Source organism: Tachypleus tridentatus, chromosome 6, assembly GCF_004210375.1.
Source record: "Tachypleus tridentatus isolate NWPU-2018 chromosome 6, ASM421037v1, whole genome shotgun sequence".
NCBI lineage: Eukaryota > Metazoa > Arthropoda > Merostomata > Xiphosura > Limulidae > Tachypleus > Tachypleus tridentatus.
The window spans coordinates 141,883,688-141,907,359 of NC_134830.1; the positions used below are offsets into that span (position 1 = coordinate 141,883,688).

General features: G+C 29.5%; 1 protein-coding gene across 3 annotated transcripts; it reads right to left on the minus strand.

Moving 5' to 3' along the window:
• Positions 1-23,672, minus strand: LOC143253885 (nicotinamide/nicotinic acid mononucleotide adenylyltransferase 1-like). 3 transcript variants are annotated; one of them, XM_076508405.1, is made up of 10 exons: positions 23,541-23,672; positions 22,574-22,710; positions 18,825-18,981; positions 14,428-14,579; positions 12,322-12,449; positions 11,008-11,109; positions 10,250-10,308; positions 8,024-8,119; positions 3,704-3,816; positions 1-2,748 (listed from the first exon to the last, which is right to left on the minus strand). In XM_076508405.1, the coding sequence occupies exons 2-9, from the start codon at positions 22,656-22,658 to the stop codon at positions 3,780-3,782; spliced, it is 816 nt and encodes a 271-aa protein (XP_076364520.1). In that variant the 5' UTR covers positions 22,659-22,710; positions 23,541-23,672; the 3' UTR covers positions 1-2,748; positions 3,704-3,779. The 3 variants fall into 3 exon arrangements, with proteins under 3 accessions (XP_076364520.1, XP_076364519.1, XP_076364518.1); XM_076508404.1 differs by having other exon boundaries at positions 3,704-4,349; XM_076508403.1 differs by lacking the exons at positions 1-2,748; positions 3,704-3,816 and adding an exon at positions 6,945-7,278.

The following is a 23,672-nucleotide window of genomic DNA, read 5'->3' on the forward strand; positions in this document are numbered from 1 at the left end:
TTACAACACAATTTTATTTGCATTAGGCCTAATAAAAACAAAAGACAGTATCACAAAATAAAACAACCAAAAGTTGGTGATGGGATCCACTAAAGTTTAACAAATCAGGCAATAGTGTACTAATAGATCAGTTTATTTTTATTCCAGCTTCTTTAAACTAGTTGAATATCAATGAAAAAACAACAACTGTAAAGCTGAAAATTATTTATGGCAATTAAGACATTTTCAATTTGGGAGAAAAAAAATAAAACCAAAACTATTAAGTTAGAGATTTAATGAAATTAAAAACAAGAAAATGAAGAGAGAAGTTTTCATGCCTTTTACTATGTAAAAATCTAGTAATAAATTTAAAATACAAGAAAGAATCTAATTGTACCAAGAACAACTGAAAATAAAACTTACTGTACTTTGATAATACTAATTAACCAAGTATATTAACATATATACAAGCAATAACTTTTGTGAATGCCAAACTTAAGCAGCATAACAATTTAGTTTGTTTTATGATTACAGTGACTGTATGTATTAGTAACAGTATACCTGTTGCATCAACAGTTTACAGAAACAAACACACATCAACTGCTGATCACTGACAGTGATGCTGTGTAAACCAGCTTCTATCGTGTTTTTTTTTAAATATCGATATACTCTTCCTTGTTCATTTCCAATTTATGGAGATAAAACATTTTTATCTTCACAAACGAAGGTTAGATGGGTTTCAATGTCCTTTCACTTTTGCCATGGAAAAGTGATTTGAAGTTTTAGCATTTTCATTTAATAAAAAATATATATTCTCAGAGCTAGGTAATAACCATTAATTAAGACAACTTAAATATTATTAGTAAAACAAAATATGTGATAAAATACTAATTATCACACAAAGATTACAGATTAATGAGTGAAATAAAAAAATTAGTAATCCAATTATTTTCTCTAAACTTGGAAAATTGCAGTAGTTAATTACATATTGTTTATTGGAAGAAATAGATAACTTTTGTTTTAAATCAAAATATTTTTTAACATATGACTCAAATTACGAAACACAGAAGAATAATATTTTTTTCCCAAACTCTGAACAAAATAGGATAATACTTGCAATTAAATCGACTTCAATTGTAGCAAGTTGACTTTCAATTTAATAAATAAATATAACCAAACTATGTAAACATATCTGCAATGGATAACACTGTATCCTATTTACATATAAAGCTGTAATTTTAAGAAATGAGTATTAGTTTTATCATAGGATTTCTCATACAAGTAAAATATACACACTTTCTAACAGCAGAGACAAATAATTTTTTGGTTTGTCAAAATATTCAAAAATAATTTTTTTTCAGTTGTAACATTTACTACGTCAAACAATAAATGGAATAAAATAATTGTTTTTACGTTTTTCCTACCAGCCAAATATTGTACATAGTTACAGAAATGTTTGTTTCCACTGTTGTAGCTTTGGTATATGTTTACAAAGTCACAAATTATCAATACCATAACAGTTTAAACATTTAAGTAGTTATTTAAGAAGCACTCAGATGAAATAAGCTATAACACATGCAAATGTCATCTGCTACACAGGTATTCCACGAAGTATGTTAAATGTGTGACAGTTTACAACTTCATTTCAAATTGATTCATGTGCAAGCATGTGAAAAAGAAATGTCATAAAAATCAGTTTTAATTTTAATAAAATACAGTACTGTGGTGCATACTACCAAACATTTGAAATCAAACCTTTAATAATCATTAAACTATAGTCATCTAATAATAAGACAGTATCTTTGGTTAATTTCTTTAGTGTGTGAACTGTGCAACAATTAGAAATTACACTAAAATTCATAAAATCCTATATTAAAGGTAACACCTGAGAAAATGTAACTACAGAAACATAACTATAAAAGTACCCGAGTAATATAAGTAACTACATCAGCAATAGAAGAACTTATCAGAACTAAGCCTAACTTGAAAAATGGAATGGGTTTAGTAACAGGTATTTACTACTTTGTCATTTTATTAAATAATTTAATGAGTTCCAGAAACCAAAACCTTATTTACACAAATAAATAATTCACGAGTAAATATGACATCAAAGAAATGATAAAGATAATACTACAATTGTTACTCAATAAATTTTCAATGAAATGTGAAAAAAAAACAGTAAATATAATTTTTAGAAGCCACATTCATAAAAATGACTTAAAGAGGTTTCTTCAGTTTATGAAAACAAGAGGAGTTTAATAACTTGGCTTAACGTTTCACTGAAACGACACGCATGTATTAATTTTCCTTGATAAAATCTGTTATCAGATATAAATCTTTGATTTGTCAGGTTGTTAAAAGTAAATGTATTGTGGCTTTCGATGATCTTTAACAAAAAGATGTTGGTTCGACTTGATGACCACAACCTTCAATTGTTTTTACAGCTCAGAATTTGACTTAGAAAACAAATTACGCAAAAACACAATCATGGTCATCTTCTGAAATACAGTAAATACAAGAAATCTACTCTTCAATATACAGCATTTCCTATCAATCTGTATATAGTTATAACACATCAAGTAAACCACAAGTGTATGAAACCTTTCTTAGTTTTCTAGTATAAAAAGTCACTATAAAATCATAAAACATATCTGATAAAAAAAACCGTCTAAATCCAGTTCTTCTTATGAAATACTTTATTTGCCAACTAAATTTTGATCAACTGCCACTTTTCTGGAATAACAGTTGCGATGTAAGTGAAGGGTACATCTAAGCAACATAAAGAAAAACATTTTTAATTCTGTTAAGTATTCTACACAGGGTTCAAAGTTAGTAGTGACTGGCTAGCAATAAACTAGTAAATATCAAACATTTGATAAAAACCTGTTAAATATTATTATATTTTAACATTAGGTCTAAAGAAAAACTTTATCCAATAAAAATTTTGACAGCTCAGAAAATAAAAATAGAAAATTTCACAAATTCATAGCCATATGTTCTAGTTGGTTAGGTCATAATAGCTAAATGACCTAAACAATAATAGGGACTATTTGTATTTGTTCTAGTACATTGAAAAAGTTAGTGTTTCAATCATAATATTTCAAAACCCTAATCAATTTTTAAAATAAATAAATATGGGTAGCGTTCCACATTATTATCGAAACATGTGCAGGATTACACATTATTATCGAAACATGTGCAGGGTTACACATTATTATCGAAACATGTGCAGGATTACACATTATTATCGAAACATATTTAGCAGTAGCCATTTAATTCCGTTATTTATATATAATAACCATATGTTTCAAACAATCTTAACTGTAGGCCATTTCAATACGTAATTTACTTGGTACTGGAACACCTTGTGTAATGAGCAGGAAAAGATTTAATAAAACAGCAACAAACATAAATAAACAATCAAGTGTTGTATTTCACATAGCACTTTAATTATGTTAATATTCAGTAAGGTTGCTGAAGATCTTGTGGCATGTTTTAACTTCAATTTGACTGCTAGCTATAGTCCTAATTAAAGTCAATCACTTAGATCAATATTACATGAAATAATGTTTATATAAATAATATAAACACTTGGTAACAGCACCTTCTATATTAGTTTTCTACATTCTAACAATTGTCCTCACATGGAAGACATTTTACTGTAGCAGTATAAGAACAACCAGCTTAATATTCTGATAAATCTAAACATGTAAAGTCTACTTACAAAATTTACTAATGGGCGAGAAGATGATGTGGCTTTTTAATGTTTCTGGAAGAACTGAATGAAATCCAAAGCAATTTCACGTCTGATCGGCAATTGAAAATGAGACGACTTCTCTTGATTAAAAATATTTTAAAAGTACATTTTTATATAGTCCTGTTCCAAAGTGAGAAAGTTTAACAAAAGCATTCTGTAAAAGTAGGACCTGACAACACTTTGTAACAGTCTAGTGTTATAATATATAAAATTATGACAACATCCAACAGTACCCCTAATCCTAAAAAAAAAAGAGAGAGATAGAGAAGTGAATAGGAAAATTTTGCTGACGAGAAACCAGGATTTTATCCCTTATCTAACAAATGAGACCTAAACAAAATAAATGACATCGGGTTAGAGATATCCATAACTCAGATTTGCATCAGAATATAAACTTTTAGTTGAGTGTTTAAAAAGCAGGAAAGATATTACTTTATTGTAATAACATTATTGTTGTGAGAGGCAAACTTAGCCTATGCCAGTAAACTAGACAACTGATTCAGTTAACCTATGAATGTAGACCAGCTAAATAAATTAGATAACCCACAAAATTGGACCAGCCAAATGACTCTGTTAATCCACGAAAGTAGTCCAGTCAATTTCATCAGTTAGCCTATAAGAATAATCTAAGTTTATTATCTAAACTAAGCATGTCTCACTTTACAAGTCTTATGACTTTGAAAATAGACTTTACACAATATGTAAATTTAAATGTCAATTATGAAATAAAACTCCATTATTCATCAATTTTAATTAGTTTTTCTGCAAATAACCACTAAATTAAAAATTATTACAAAATCACATATAAATCACTGAGGTTATTTATTCTTCAAGGAGAGGGGAGGAGAAACCGCCACTTGTAAGACACATGAAAGTTTCCACTACAATAAAACTACATTAGTCTTTTCACATCAATATTTGAGATTTTCTTTCAAGTATAAATCTGATAAACTCCTTTATCATAAATTAACATCACATGTACATGCTTATTGTATAAAGGTAAATAAACTAACAGCCTGGATCACCAGAGTGTATCTTTATCAAATCAATATATTTCACTATCACATCTTTATTAAGAGCTATTGATGTCCTACTAGTTCCTAATCCAGTTGAATTTAAATGAGAGCACTGTCATCAGCAAATCTAACATCAACACATGTTTGGAAGGTTCAGATCACATTAAAATAATATCAAATATTCTTAAACTTAAATTGTTGAAACTTGGATCAATGTTTGATTTGCTGAAGACATTGTTCCAATTTAGAGTAGATTGGATAAGTGAACTTGCAGGATATTTACAGCTCTTGGGAAAGCCATATTGAAATATGGACATAATAAAAGAAATTCTAAAGATGTATGTCTTTATTTTATTTATATTAAATTTCTCATAATAAATTTTGATTTGCATTAAACAAAGTGAAAAAAAAATGACACTGATCATATATTCTCTTCTGTCTTTATTGGTTAAAATATTTATTATATCTAGCTTTAATATATTTTATTACAGAGACTATTCTCCATCATTACCTTAGTATATGGATTTATAATCAATCCAAGTTTACTAAACTGGCTGAACCTCATGAGATATTGGGTTTATGGCCAAAATTTCATTAACACTGTGGGTACTAATGAAATAGTGCATTCTAATCTTTATGTAAAAAAGAAATATAGTTAATCAGGTTGATCTGTGCTCTAAATAGGTAACTTGTGCTAATAAGAAGTTAATATTAGTTACACAAAAAAATTAAAAACTAACAAAAAGAGTAGACAGCCCAAAACACTACAAATGACTACTATTTAAACTTCAAGGCATAAATTTTCTCTTAACCTAAATAATTCATGAACAAGTTTAAGCACCAACACATTAAATAAACACACTTTCTCACAACTTACAGCTACAACTTACATTTACTTCAAAGGTATAGGAACATTTATTTAAGCCTCATGTTATATACAAAGCACCACATTTCATGAATAGCAGCTTATTTTGTTAGTTCTAATGTTATTACAAACACTGACCAACAGAGCTCTCAGGAGTTTGATCTGTTTATCATAAACAAAAAAGCTGTGAAAACAAAACAGCATTGTTTGATCTAGCCCTGCTACACAAATATTACCATGTTTTTGTTAAAACAAAGATGATATTCCATAAAACAAGAAAGTGTATGGTTTAGTTAGAACAAGTAAAGAAATTCACATAAAGTAAAACAGTCATTCAGAAGACATTCAGAAATTATCAGAATTACTTTTAACACATTTCATAAAGTATATTTACCACTATCAAAATTTTAGCTCAAACCCCAAGATATGTAACACTAACATCATAAAATTCACTCTCCTCGAATACCATTCTAAATTCACTTTCCTTTATCCTTCTTAAATAACTCACAAAATGACAATATAGGATTACTAGAAACTCACAAAATGACAATATAGGATTACTAGAAACTCACAAAATGACAATATAGGATTACTAGAAACTCACAAAATGACAATATAGGATTACTAGAAACTCACAAAATGACAATATAGGATTACTAGAAACTCACAAAATGACAATATAGGATTACTAGAAACTCACAAAATGACAATATAGGATTACTAGAAACTCACAAAATGACAATATAGGATTACTAGTAACTCACAAAATGACAATATAGGATTACTAGAAACTCACAAAATGACAATATAGGATTACTAGAAACTCACAAAATGACAATATAGGATTACTAGAAACTCACAAAATGACAATATAGGATTACTAGTAACTCACAAAATGACAATATAGGATTACTAGAAACTCACAAAATAACAATATAGGATTACTAGTAACTCACAATATGACAATATAGGATTACTAGTAACTCACAAAATGACAATACAGGATTACTAGTAACTCACAAAATGACAATACGGGATTACTAGTAACTCACAAAATGACAATACGGGATTACTAGTAACTCACAAAATGACAATATAGGATTACTATTTTTTCCTTAATATCCATTCACTTTCTCTGACCTTCTTCAATTATATTTAAACATTTCCTCAGGTTTTTCACACTCTTTATGACTGTTTACATTAGTTGTTTTACCAGTCACACAAAATCATGTTGGCCAGAATGTATAAATCCATTACCATACACATAATATTCATTCAGTTAATTTGTATATAACCAGAAATACTACATTAAATAGAACCACACACGGCACAATTATACAATTATAATAATTTGAGGTTAAATATGAGAAACAAGGCTATATTTAATGGTAGTAAGTATAGACACAGACATGCAAAATCGGTCATCTAGGCCTATCCTGACAAAAATTATACACAATATTATTAACATCCATCACACTGCTGTTTCCTGATCTGGCTCTAGTATTAAACCACCTCTCTGTTTAAGATTTTCTGATGCACAATATAGGGACTGATGGATAGAAGGTATACTGAAGTGAGTAATACTTGAGTAACTGCTTTCATAATTCCTTAGAATGTCTTCCTCAAAGTTGGGTGAAGGGGTGAGCAAATAAGGGTACTTACTGTTTACAGTTCCATGAAGTAAGCAAGAAAAAGAAAGATTCGATGATTAATACTGTTGTAAGTTAAAACAAATGTAGACTTAAGTTAGCTAGGCTTTAAAATGCTTTCAAACCAATGGTTAAAATATAAGTACACGAGCACATACGCACTCATAGTAGCAACTGTTGCAAATATTTTGAATCTTTATAAATCTCACACAAGTTAAATAATAATGCTATAAATTAATATAATGCATGATCAACAATTGCTGTTAGTATCGACAGACACATTTATTATTTGAACTTAACTACTGCAGTGTTTATTTAAAAACCTCTCTAAATTAGCACCAGCTTACGTCCATCATATCAAATGCAGAACTGTCACAAGTTATCTATTATGTAGCACCAGACTACATACGTCGCATCAAGTGCTGAACTGTCACAAGTTATTTATATGATTAATATCTGAAATTGTAGGTACTTGGTGAGACCTCACAGTTACAAGGTTCGGCAAAAACAAAGACGATTATGAATGTCATAAATAATTCATTTATTACTACGATGACATACCTAATGATGCCTTTACCAATAAAACCACAAACATAATAAAGGAAATGTTTATGATAAATACAACTGCTTTTGTTTTCTTCAATTTTGTATTTATATAAACATTTAAAAATTTATCTTCCAAACAATGTGTATTAGATACAAAAATGACTGGTAGACAATACAACACAACAACTAAATAAAAACCATAAAAACTTACATATCAAGAGCTTGGTAGAGTTTGTGTTCTTTAATATACTGGATCACAGAATCTTGTACAAGATATTTAACACTTTCACCTCTCATCAGAGCTCTCCTAGACAAACATTAATCAAACTTTAAAATACACATGAACATTCCTATATGTTTATACAGCTGTAAGTCTAAAATAAGAAAAACTAAAAAGCAAAAGGATCAATAACTTTAAAACTGGATTATCTCCCAAACACCCAGGTTATTAGAGAACTCATCTCACAATCTGTGGGTCACAAGTTCAAATCTCATCACCAAACATGCTCATCCTTTCAGTCATTGAAGGTGTTATAAAATGATAGTTTAACTAACTTTTCATTGGTCAAAGAGTAGCCCAAGGTTTGATGGTGTTGACTAGCTACCTTCTGTCCTTCTCTCACTGCTAAATTAGGGATGCCCAGTGCAAACAGCCACTGTGTAACTTTGCATGAAATTCCAAAACACAAACATTTCAGAAATAGTCCAGAAATTGTATTTACGTCTTAGATGTCAACAGTAAACTTCATATCCCCAAACTTCAGTTATCAGAATAAACCAAATATTACGACAAAGACAGATTGTTGAGAAACATGTACAACTTTGCACAAGGAGTCATCTGTACTGTTGAACTGACAGGCTAAAATAAAGGCAGTTAATACACAGTGCCCACTGGTAACTCTTGAAATATTCTTATTGGACTAGACAGTGGGATTTCACCATCACTGTTATACTGCACCCATGGCTACCAAGTGTGAAGGGTATTTTTGCAGTAACTGAACACAAACCTTGAATCCAAGGCTGTAACTTGAACAAAATTATACCACTGAATTAACTTCTAATAGCCTTGTATTTCTGTACACTGTTATACTTAACACTCAGTTATAACAGGCTGTGTTTATATAAACACCCCAAAACTTAAAAAGATTTTGTATTTCTCTACACTGTTTTACTAAAGACTTTAATCTTAATAGGCTTTGTGTTTTATCAAAAATCTTAATTCTAATATGTTATTTGTGTAGATTGTTATGCATAAAGCTACCCTATGCATTTATCCACGTTGTTTGGTTTGTTTTGAATTTTACACAAAGTTACACAAATACTACCTGCACTAGCCATCCCTTATTTAATAGCATAAGACTAAAGGAAAGGCAGCTGGTCATCACCACTCACCACCAACTTTCAGACTACTCTTTTACCAATGAATAGGAGAAATGACCATAACATAACACCCTCTTGGCTGAAAGGGCAAACATGTTGGGTGTGACAAGGATCTAAACCCGCAGTTCTCAGATTTCAAGTCGAGTGCATCATCCATCTAGCCATGCTAGGCCAGTCCAAGTTGTTATACCAAATATTCCAGCTAACATCTTCACTGATTTAACTCTCTTTCTGTATGAGTTTTAAGAGAAGATTTATTGAATCAGGTGTAATCTAAAAGTCCAATGTTACATTTAACATTAATTCTTATAATATTTACCAACTAATAAACTAAAAAACATATTTCAGGAAACACTAGAATTTTCTTATCTCCTGATAGTAAACTGAGAAATAGTGATTTATAAGCTAACAGAAGTGGTTCTATTTTGTGGAACATACTACGTGTTTCGATAGAACATTGGTCTATCTTCTTTAGGTAACACACAAGTAAGACAGGACCAATGTTTTGTCGAAATGTAGTATCTTTCACCATCAATAAAATCACTTCTGTTAGCTTATAACTTGGTGTATTTGTCAATTTATCATTATAATAGCATAATGTGCTTTTATACAGAGATACTTACCATCTTCTATTTCCAAATTTCTCACAAAAAATATCCCAAATATTTTTCTTTCAGGCTCAACTGTCTGTTAACTAGAACTAAGTTTAGCTTCCTTCAACTTATATTCACCAGATTAAGAACAACGGGCTTTAAATTTCATTAACCTTGTGTTGTGGCATTTGATATTAAACTTTAATTTATTCTGTATTATTTATCATTTCTAAAGTTCTCAGATTTTTCTTAAGACTATGATTTATAAATTTTCCTTAACTTTACATTAACTGTACTTACGTTTATTAGGACTACTGATCCCAAACTTTATATTTCATCTTTACAACATCCCTTTTTCTAAAGCACAATTTTAACATTCATGTAGAACACCAGTAAAACATATATATGTAGAGATTGGGTTCAGAGGCAATGCACCATCTTTCCAGTTGTATCAATTAACTCACCTTATTCTAGTAGAACTAACATCATTTGTTATCCATTCTGTGACAAGATAGATATTATTCTGAAATATAAGAGTTTTTTTAATGACAATAAAACAAGATAATAAATAAATGACACAGCTGTGAAAATAGATAATCTGAAATAATAAAATAATTTAACTGAAAGAAACTTTTATTTTGGAGAAATATTACACAACATATCACCCACCATGAAACTAAGAAGTATCTAGTTACATTAGTTGCCAGGTTCTAATTTACAACATGAAGTGCAAAGAGCATATTTTTATTCCAAACCACTGATGACAATGGTGTCTTTAAATTATTATTATTAACACCAAACCTAGAGTTAATGATACATGGACTATCAGTTTTTAAATATATTTTTATAAACTATTTATGCACCAAACTTGCTTGTAGGTCCATAAAATTTAGACACACATTTCTTCAACTACACAAATTTCTGCTGGGTTCTTTCATTTATTTTGCACAAACTCCAAAGCGAAAAGATTTCACCAAATACTTCTGGTTGGATCTTCACACCAAGTGTCATAACAGACAAAAGTATAAAATAACTCTGTTTGTGGACTCGGACAACAGTGAACAATATAAAGACAAGTTGATAATCTTGGAATTAAAACCATAATTGCTTTGGTTTCATTATTTGTCTTTGCTGAAAATTATTGTTAATTTCAATTGTTTAATTTAATGTATTACTTGCACATCAGTTTGATAACATCATTCTATGAGATGCTAAGCCTAACCTGGTATTTGGTAAGCAAGTCAGATTCATAGATAAATCGTTGAGGATTGCTTCCTTCCCTCGTGATTACCACCAAACCAAAGTTCCCAACAATATCAGCAATCTAGTAACAAAGTTCCAAGAAGAAGAAAAAAAAAAAAGAAGACATTCTGGTTAGTACAAATCATATGGTTTATCATTCTTTAACCAGTTTGGGTCACTGAACCTATGACAAGCTTTTATTCCATGTTAAAAGAAAATGAGGAATAGAAAGACAAAAGAGAATTTATACCAGCTTAGAGATATAAACTACTACAATCTGTCTTTCGTGAAATAAACAAAATCTTAGAAAATAATATAATAGTGTCAGCATTAAACTTATTTCCATTTTTACTTTATAATTCCTTTCAGAAGGTGGAAATGAATTAATGATAACAATATATGAAATTACCAAAACAATCAAACTGATTAGTGTATAACATTATCTAAGAAAACCTTACTGAGAGGCTTACTAAAATAGCTCTCTGTGAAAATGGAATTCCTACCTTCAAGTCTGTATAACAAAGTCAATTCATAACGGTACATGAAAATAATATTGCTTTGTCATCTGTTAATCACTTTAAGATATATATGATGTAAACTGCTTCATCAGAATTCACTAACAAAATAAAGTCTTTTGAACACTAACATTTGGACATACCTATTTAGATGTACCTCTTTCCTCAACAAAACAAATGAAATACTAGCTTTCAGGAAATAAAACAGTTATTAATTTTTTTCTTTAATTTGAGGCATGTTATTAAAACCTGTTCTAATAAGAAATATGCATGTTGAAATATAAGCACAGCTGTTGAATACATCTTAATACATATACATATATACACACACACACACACACACACACATACAACTGTTGAAAACGTATTAAGAGAAAATAGTACAGTTATACATTTATCCAATATCCTAGCCACAAAGATAAGAATAGTAACTTGATGCACAATCTATCTGATGTTCTAGAAGTAGTGGTGAAAACCTAGCCTTGAAGTATCTTGACATTATAGGCATTAAATAATCCAATCTCTATTTCCTTCTAAACGTTCCTGAAAAATACATTCTCATGAATGTTCTGTTTCCATTTTCTAGCAAAACTGTTGGTGTGACTTTAAGTACAAGAATGCTGCACATATTAGAATTTTGCTCGAGTTATCACAGATCCATTTAACATTCTAAAAATGCAACCAAACAACCAGTTCTTCATGTAACATCAACATGTACTAGTCACTCATCACATAGGTCTATCAGAAAAGTATCTATTCACTTCTCTCCTGTTACTCACATCTTCATCCTTCCACAAGTTCAGCACTCCAAATGATTCCAGCAAATCAGCTCCACAAAGGAGTTTCACTTGAACGAAATTGCTCAAATCCCACATAGGCATGTAATTGGTGGTTCTAACTGTATTAGCTAAATATCAGAAAAACAAAACTTTGTTTCATACCATAAGTACATTATAACTACATCTAGTATAATGAATTCCTTGTCTCATTTGAACATTGTCATTTAACACTTTACAAACATCAGCTGACAACCAAGGTGTTTAAATAAAGAAATAAAAAAGTTGCTTTATTAATTATTACCCTAACTTCAAATTTTATTTGTAAATGGGTTGAATAAAAGTAATTATAATAATTTACTTGCTTCATCTGGTTAACACTATAACAATTGGTCATAGAAGCTAGATCACAAATATATCTCTTGTATCTTAACTGACATGATTAGCCCTGGTAATGGGCAAATGATCTCATCGGCACTGGTCGACGTATTATTACACATTTTACTGTGTTTTCACTAAAGGGTCTTTGGAACAAACATATAATGAAAAGAACTTCTTAAGAAACTTTCTTTACACAAAACGATATAACTTCAGTGAAGATTCCACACCCACAAAATCGTTTAGTTGTTGAAGAAGACGTACAGCCATCAAAAGGTGGCCTGCATAGTTAGTTTAATACTTAAGTATTCAAAAAACAAAATAATCCTAATCTCAAACAAACTGATATTATCTTCTAATCAAAGCTAGTTACATATATATACAAATATATATTTAGATTATAATCAGAAAAGTACACATAGTTACAAGTATATCTAATTAAACATACCATTCACACTATACTACCTATAACAATTACAATGCACCATTTTATCAGCTGGGTTCATCCTTGCTCTTAATGGTATTACTGGCTATAAATTCAGTAATATGTCACTAGGCTTGGTTAATCTAAGTAGATTAGATTAAATCAAACACTGTATACTAAGCTCACAGTTCAGAATAATCAACAGACTAATAAATGTGATATTAGATCAGAAATAATTAAAAATAAAAGTTCAATATTAAATATTCTAACCAATATCATGGTAAAAATTCCATAACTTTAGGTCAATGTCCAAGCAATAACTACCCCACCACAATGAAAGCGAGTTAGCTCCACCAGATTAGCAGATTAAGTTATACTTGTATTGATAAACTACCCAAAACAAAGGAAATAATCTTTATAATAAAAACAAACTTATAAGATGAAAATGAACACTACGTAGGATAAAAATCATACTTGAAGAAATAAAAACAAGTAAGTGTCCACACTATGGTAGACGTTATATGTCACTCAGCCAGCTAAGCAGATATAGGCAAGCCATAAATCCATAAGCTATGCCTACAATGTGAAATATTTACAATATTTATAATTAAAGTTATTTGTAAAAATCATATCAACAGATAGCATATTGAAAAGTAATTTTAAAGAAAGAAAATAGTATTATTAATTTACAACAGTTTCTGAAAAATTAATAATGCTGTTCATAAAAAAACTGACACGTTTATGAGAAGTCAAGAAGTTCTTAAAAATTTAAATCTCAACAAATAAAAATTGATTTAAAATATTTATCCATTCTAATCCCTCAAAGATGTAAAATATGAAACCATCAATTCATACATATCCTAGACTTATAACCTCACAGATAAAAAGGTGTAGTTACAACATAATCTAAATTAATTAGAAATGCTCATAACACATGCAACGACAACATATTCTTTTAGTAAATATGCAATAGTAACAGAAATCTAATACACATATATAACCTCATAACAAATATGTGCAACTGCAAAAAACTCAAAAGCAGAAATATGTGCACTGATAAAATTTTCACAATTAACACATACAACACTAACACAATCTGATAACAAAAACAAGAGTATGTGTTTTTCTGATAGCAAAGCAACCTCGGGCCATCTACTGAGTCCAAGTGGAATTGAACCTCTGATTTTAGTATTGTAAATCTGCAGACTTAATGCTGTACCAATGGGGGACGGAATACAAGCAACCAGTTACATAACACACAAGTTCTTACTGGTCTCAACATATAACGTAAAAGAGAATTATCTCACCGTTTATCTGATCATAGTCCAACTTTTGTTTCTTGTTTAGTGATGATGAAGATTTGTTGGAATTTACAATGGAATCCAAGAAATTTTGATGATGGTGTAAAACTTTTGCTGTCTCTGTCCATGTTGGCTGGTCACATTCCCAAGTGTCCAGTCTTTTTTTTTTAAAAAAAAAAAAAGATTTTTACAATAAAGAACAAGTAGTTTATACAGTTGTACTAATGACAAAAACAACATCAACAAGCAAACATACAGCTGATATCAAATATTAATCTGACAAACTTTGAGATTAATTATGACATTAGGCAAATGAGCATGTAACAGATGGTGACATTGGAATTGCATATCTTACAATAACAGCAGTAAAAAATGTTTTTAATAATTTTTGTGATATTAAAAAGTTTTGGAATTTTGCTGGACAAAATATTAAGTCAACTCTAAATCCATTTAAATTTGCACATTTTTTGTTATACACAATAAAGAAAGGAAAAAGAACTGAAAGATTTTAGTGTGGATGAACCACTACAAACATGATTGACATTTATGTACATATGTATTAAAAACAATATTTCATTCATTTAGTAACCTATAAAGATGTCTTGAAAACAATAATTCTTGACTGACCAGTTTCATATAAATAAACCTTTATTAACACACATTGTACAGTATGTTTTGCACCTTGTTTCTATCCAGAAAAGTATCTTTACAGAAGACTGTTTCACAGCAACCTTGTAAAGTTCTATTGTTTCTAAACACATATAGCACATAGGATGTACTCGATTTACTACGTGTTAACTGTCAAGTTAAAGGAGCTCCACTTATTTGTTGGACCAACTTATAAGAGTGCCCTCTCCTTTTTTTGACCAAGATTTTAAAATGTTAATTGTTAACTTTATTTTCAGGATATAACTGACACACTTTCAACTTCAGACACAATATTAGATCTGGAGCATGTCATGTATTATAGTTTATCTTGGATGAGCCTCCAATTTATCATTGTTATGTATTACAAGTTGAAATAGCCTAAAACTGAATTAAATTGTAATTTAAATTTAGAAGTTAATTAAATGTTGAGATGTATCAATTTTATGATGTTTGCCAACAAGATTGAATCACAGTTTTCTTTATTAACACCCATATATTTTAATGTACAAACAATAATAATTTATAACATCAGTAATTACAAATAATTTATATACAAAAGTTTTATAAATATAAAAACAATGATTGAGTCTTTTATTTGATCCTGAACTTCCTTGGCATCCTACTGAGGGTTCACAATGAATAAATTAATTCAGTTAATGGGGAGCTTGCAAGCTAGCTCGTCACTGACTGCACGTGTGTTTTTCACAGCAGAAGTTAGGCAATGTCTTCATAAAAATACTAACCCAATGTTAATCTGTCAAAGATAAATTATTTGTAATGTTTGAAATCTATAAACAGTCCTCGGTCAGTATCTGAAGTTCCCAATTAACGAACATCAATCATGGTTATAGATTCTGAGGTTTATAATATTCCAACTGTAGCAAACCAACAATACATATACTATCTCTTGGTGCATCACATTGATTTATAAGTGTTAGGTGAATTTCTAGAAATTGCAGCTGGCCCAACAATATTGACAATACACTATTGCTTTTGTCAAACACATATTGTTGATTCTTACACATGAGAATCTTCTACACTTTTAGTGAATAGGTAGGAATTTTGCAGTACACATTTAACAACACAAATTACATGCATTTTTAAATATATATTTAACTGAAACAAACATCAATATTAAAATAAATATATAACAGTAAATCTTTCACACATAATATCTGTAATAAACCAAAACCTACTCCTAAGGGCATCTAGAAACTGCTGAAAATTTTAAATGCTGTACATTATATGTACCATTACTATACATGTTGCTTGACTATCTGTAGTTCTCTTATACACAAATGGACTACACCACAATGAATTTTTTGTATGACATGTCAATCTGCATAAAAAACATGTAACTGTTAGTTGAGTATATTATATTAGTGCATTATGCTAAAATAATAAGTTGGCAATCATAATAAAGTGACTTATTACTTGGAGAAATAATAAAGTGACTTATTACTTGGAGAATGTACATGAATTATCAGATCACTGGTATTTCCTTTTAATTATTTGCTAGCTCATCATCATACAACTATTGGTCATGCAAGGCCTTACATGAGCTAGAAAGTGCATATGTTTGAGTATCTATACAAGCCAGAAACACCTTTTTAATGCTATATACCTCTGACTGTTTGCTACAGCTGTGTGTTACGAGACGAGTTTAGCAACTAGATTTTTAGTTGGAATGGAAGAAATAGTAGTTTTGATCAGATTTCAGATATCCAGTTCCTAATATCCAATTGGGTTCAAATATTTTTGGCTCAGAACAAAGAAGTGGTTGTGAAATTGTAAACTATAGTTTCATTTAGTATTGTATTGAACTATTTACTTTATTGTTTTTTGAAACTGTTATTAGGACAAAGTTTATACATCTTGCAACCCCAGTAAGACTGTTGTTACCATTACTACCACCATGATCACCTTTAACATGGAGTGGCAACTCAATGAGTAGGTGTTACATAACCATCTGTATTATATCTATCAGCTCCAGTTCTTTAATATAATGCAAAATGCTTCGATGTTTAAAAACTAACAGAAAACCTATTAACCCTTTTACTATGGGTCACAGGTCAAAGGCCATGTCATTGCATTTGTTGAATTGCATTCAAAACTTTACTGAACTACTATTTTATGAACTTATGTTAATAAATTTTGAATCAAATTGTAGATTATAATTCAAACTTTATTATACATGTTAATTTCTTCATTTAAAAGTAAATATTAAAAGAACACATCTAAATATAAATTTTAGTGAGTCACATGGCATGTTGAATGCAGCACTGTTTAAAATTAGATACTATGTCTATAGTTTCATATAAACTAGAAACTTAAACTCAACTTACTAATATTAACAATATAAAATAAGAACCTGATACTTCAAGTATGACTTATGTACCAAATCAAACATGGAAGCCTCATTCAACTCTTCAATGTTTGATAAGAAACTCTTACTTCAATATGACATGTGAATAACCAATCAACAGCTTAGAACATCCCCAGAGTGGTTTTCTCAACCATTTTAATCTTTGAAAAGACTACCACATTATTTTGATCCAAGATTTCAAAGAGGTAGATTGTGTCTTTAGTCTGTTTGAAGTTTCTTTTTTTTTTTTAATCTAAATATATCTTAGTTACTAAGCTTAATAAATTATAGTGGAGTTCTTTGGTATCAGTGTAGTTATAATTTTTTTGTTATTCAACTGTATATGTATAATCTAAAAAAATTTGATATTCTCCATGTGTAAAATTTCAAAAGGCTTAGCAACCTATGTCCAGTAGCAACAGAGTACAAAGGTTGCAACAAGAAAAGATTATTTTTAGCTTTACTTCTTGATTTACTGTTCTATATTTTAAGAAAAATAAGTTTAACAATTCATTTATAAATAGTAATAATCTATATACATATATAATGTATAATAATTGAAACATGACTGTATATTACAAAATACTAGTCCACTAAAACACAGAAAAGACAGGGAAGACTAAAGATCAGTTTTACATTACTGGATACATGACCCAAGTGCACATGCACCATGTCAACCCGAGTTATGCAATGGTAGCTAGGTACAACTAGAAGGTCAATATAATAAATATATATGTTCATATATAGTGTTATAAGACTTAAGCTACTTAGACTAAACATTTATATTTTTGTGTTATAATATGTTGTCATTCTAGCATGAATTTATGATGGTTACAAGGTTGATCAAGTGACAGACCCCACATAGTTAGAGTATAGAAAATAACAAAATATAAAGTATCTCTGAAAACAAAGATTTGAAATGTATTTAGTAGGTCCTAGAGATTACACAAATAATATCTATAATTTTTAGGACAAATAATAGTTGTTTAATCATGACATGAAATCACTCTGCACTCAGACTAGCAATGAAACACTCTTATTTTAACAAACTTTAGTAAAATATTTTATTAAAAAATCTGATTTTTGGTAAACAAACTGCTTGTAAAATTTATTAAAAATCTACCAAATTCTGTGAAGATACATTTGCTGTATCAAAAGTTATAGTGCAAATACTTAATGTGTGCAAATGTGCAGATAAACTTGTGTATATTATGCCAAGCCTGTAGCAATAGAGTTAATGAAAATTCTACCTACTCATACAACTCAACACAATATTGATATCCAATCAGATTAGATATCTGTCCCACCTATAACTGTCATTAATCCTATATGTTGGAGCTTCCAAATTCACTATTATGCTAAAGTTTTCTACACAATTAACAATTGTTACCTGATCCACTCATTAGTCTGAATGGCTCTTTCAACCATTGCACAGCGATGTTTTGAAGTTATTAATCCTGCTTTTCCATACCCATCGCTAACAGGAGAGATGATTCCACCAACAACTTCGTACATACCACTATTATGAAGGAAGTCACGAGCTAATTCTGAAAGAGAAATACAAAAAAAAAGTTGCATTAGACTTGCAGTAAATGCTATGTTTGTCTAACTAAATAGGTCCTTATCATGAGAACTACATACTACTTTACATTAAAGCACATAAAATATATAAAAAAAAAACTTCCTGTCTGTCTGGTGTTACAAAAAACATGATGAATCAATTTCAATGAAATCTAGTACAAGAACCCTGGTGGGTTTTAAATGAATGATAGTTTGAGTACAGCAGCCATTTCAATTTTATCATCTTAATGCTATTAATGAAGGGTCAACTGAGTGAGAAAGTCAGTTGCAAGATACATGAATCCAACACCTAATGAAAGCAACATTAAGAACCATACATAACATGAACACCTTTGCATCAAGCTAACAAACTGTATATGATGGATGAACTGGAAGAGGGAGACCCATACCCTAATTTATAGCATTACTTTCTAAGCCTAAATACTTTTGTTAATAAAAAAAAAACAATGAAACAACACAAAAAAACAGTGGAATAAAATCTGACCATACCAATCACATTCTGGTAATAATGAAAGAAAGTACTAAAATGTTTTAACTGTTTGAATACAATGTTCTAAACATCCTTTACACAGACATCAAAAACAGAATTTTGCAACACAGCACTTTCCAACATTCACAAATGTTGCTACCATGTGACAGTTTAATCAAGTATTAGATTTCTGAATACTCTAAACATGTATGATTTGCAAGTATCCTTAAGTTTAAGTTTGTGAAACAAAAGTAACAAACAAACCTGTAACATAAGTAGAGAAGCTACTGAAATGTTACAAACTGTATCAAGTTTTGAAATAGCTATTTCACATCTCGATGTTGGAGATAAAATGTACAGAAATCTATTACAGCAAAAACATCCATTTCATCAAAACTTCATATTGTTGGTAAGTTAAATGAACACCTTTTAAGAACCCAGAAAAAAAAATTATGTTAAAAATGTGTTTAAATGAATAAAATAAGGGATGTGACACATTTTGGCAGTCTCTGGTTGTTTTACCTAGTATGTAACACTATTTTAATAAAACTCAAAACCAGTACAATTATATTCCTACAGAGTATAATCTTTTTAACTATTTTGTTTAATGACAAGAAACCTAAAACATTTAAAAAATAAATCTTCATGTTCAAGCTCCACCATCCAGACCCTTAACCTTCTATTTCTTATTTGACATTTCTGTTGATTCACATATAGTTCTTTATTCAAATCTTTTGGTTTTGTGGTTATTTTCAAAATATCTCAATTAATAACATAAACATTTCCCTTTATGTGGTAACACTTTAATGTGTGGAAGACAAGCTAATTATTATTTATAGGCATGGAGGTCACGTGACTTTACACACTAAGAAATGGCAACTGGTTGTTATTTTATAATTCATAAATTACTTGAACATTTTGATCAAAGTTGATTAAATATCAGAGAACATTTTCTATTAAATTTAAATTACATGAAAACATTTGTTTTAAACATAAACCTCCATCTTTATTTGTATTAATAAATATTAAAAAACTGAATTGATATGTATGAATAAATAACAAATAATCCTCAGATGTATTAAAATATAGGTACTTTATAATGGTGTATTAATCCTTGTTGCTGTTCTCATACTTTGAATAATACACCTGTAAATTTTTCTCTCCAAAACACAATCATCCAAACATGATACATTACAATGTTTACTACTTGCAGCTTAATGAACAACAGAAAATTTGCTCAACTTAACAAGATTTTGTGAACAGAGATTAAAAACTTGTATGCAAGATTCCTCCTCCTATATTTTGAACACCAGATTTTTCTATTTTTGGCATAAATTTAATAGTCTTCTGATTCTTGATTACTGGATTAAACATCTTAAAGTTTTAGAATTTTTTCAAAACTTGTATCTACGTCTTACTTTCTTAAACATTTTAAGACGGTAATTGCAATTAGTTTTTACTTACATTAACTTATCCTGTTACTGTAGCTAATGCGAGCCATGTAACAGTTCTTTACTTTACATTACTATTCTAGATAGATTACTAAATGTTAATGGCTAATATATGTATTGCTATTGTCATGTATTATTATTATTGCAATGACCTTTCACGTACGTTATTTGAACTAGTTTATTACTTCCAGTCACTCACCCAATAAAATGACCATGTAGTTGAAGTAATTCTGTGAGACAGTTTAATACATTTTCTGATATTAACTTCATTATTCTAAAAGTATTAATGTGTCCTATTTATGCACAATTTTTCTCCTAACTAATTTCTTGTACACAAAATCATTACTTTTCTTGCTGTACCATACAATAATGTCTTGTTTAATGATCTTTCATTTGTCACTAACTGCAGTTAAAAGAGGCTTATAAGGTCTAGCATATGCTAGTGGCTTGTTTTACCTGGAAGAGGATGTTAGTGATAGAGAATGAGTTAGTTTTGTATGCTGTACTCTCATTTCTCTTTAGTGTTAAATGCATTAAGAGTAATGGTTGAAATATTTAATACGCATATTTGTTTTTATTATGTAAAATATTACACTTAATCATTAGTGCTCCCCAAGTGGTAAAGATAGTACGTCTGCAGACTTGCACCAAAAGCCAGGTTTCGATACCAATGATGGGCAGAGAGCCCAATGTGTAGCTTTGTGCTTAATTCTAAGCAAACAAAACTGTTATTCACTTACTAACAATGCTTTATAAATAACTTGTATCTCCTTATTCACTAGGATCAAAATAAACAAATATCACTAAGTTCAAGAGCACCTAGCTGATAACTCAACACATTATAATAATCAAGTTAGATCAGAACATTATACTATTATTTTTGAGAATAATAAGCATTATATCTTAGGGTTGGTTAAACTCTAAGAATTTCCCATTTTGAGATGACTTCAATTCCAAGGAAAGTTGTTACTGTTTAGTATACTTGATTTTCACATACAGGGAAATGGATTACACACTTACAGCTCAAATCATAACTCTCCTGTTAAAGAACAAAGTGCTGGCTATACCTAAAGTAAACTGTAACAAAACAACCACTACAGTGGCTTTTCAATATATGGTCTGAAATATTTTCACCTCTTAATCTGATGAGAAAAAAAAAAAGACTAATATTCATCAGAAAGTCTGATAGATGTGATACTCATAAAACAAAAATATTTGTTAGCACAAAGAAAGTAATATTTCTAACTCTAATTTAAAGTCAATACAGTCCATTCACAGTCCACATATAACTGTTAATGTTTGAGTAAATTTATTACTTTGCATTTTTTCACAAGCTACTATACTTAAATGATCATTTCATAAACAATTATTATGTAAGTAAATATCAAATTAAACTAATGGAACAGAGCTGCAAACAGTGCTACAAAACAAACTACACTTAATCCATAAAATGCTTATTGTACACTCACAAATATACTTTTGCATATTCAAAATTAATGTGATTTTAATAACTATTTTCATTCAATTATTTTTCTTTACAGCCTTTCTTATAGTTCCACCTTAAGTATCTCATTGTAAACTTTATATTCAAAGAATACATCTCATTTTTTTTCTGTGCCTACTTATTCAGAAACTTACCAAACATTCGAAGATGCATATTAGTGATTGGATTAAATGATCCACAGGCTAGAAGGACAACCCTAGATTTATTTTGTGTGTTCATCTTCACAGCAGTTTAAAACTTTGATTCTCAATAAATATAAGTGTTGTTTCACCTGTATGAAAATTTAAAAAATCAACCTTAAAGTGTAAACCCTTTTAAATCATTTATTCATACACATTGTTACTAATTTCTTATAAATATTCACTTTCTCAACACTTCTTAAACATTAAAATTACTTAAAGAAACAAAAGTAACTGCAATTGTTTTAAGAGTCGTGACAGCTATACTTCAGGTGTTCCATACACATGTACATTTTAAGTTTCAAAAGAGCAACAGTTCAATATTTATAGCTGTTAGTACATGCAAGTTACTATTAACACAGAATTGGTTGTTTTTGTTTGTTTTTTACCATTTGGTTTACACTGAACACATCTATTTTGGGCTAATTTTTAAATGATTTGTTTTTACGTGTATTGTTATGAACTGTGTTTTTTTAGGGGGTAAAGTCATTATTAGTATTACGAGTAGGTTTTTTCTTGTTTTTGTTTATATTACTTTCAGAACGTCTTAAATTTTTGCACACTGGCGTTTTGTTTCACTTAATTTTTATGTATGTGTATGTATTTCAGTATTTTACAAGCGTAAAGCACTGAACAAACAAGAATCGTGACAGATAATTAACAGTAAGGGCCCAACAAACATCTGACATTAAAAGTAAAATACCAGTTTAAAGATGCTCTACTTGGCTAATGTTATACATATTAATGTTACTATTAGTGCACTTTCAATGTTAGTCATTACAGCACTCCACATTCCAGTGATTATTTCAATTAAGCTTTACGAAATAAGAAAATATTCCGCACGTAATCTAATTACAAATAGTATATTACAATGTTTAAAATGTTATGAAACCTCAAAAATACACAGATTATGAAAACTTACTTGTTTTTAAGGGGTAACAATTCAATCACAAACGACAAATTTATTTAATACAAATCTTCTAATTTTAATAATCATAACACCGCACTTTCCTAGTTATCTGACACTTTACACAACACTAACATTCACTCTACG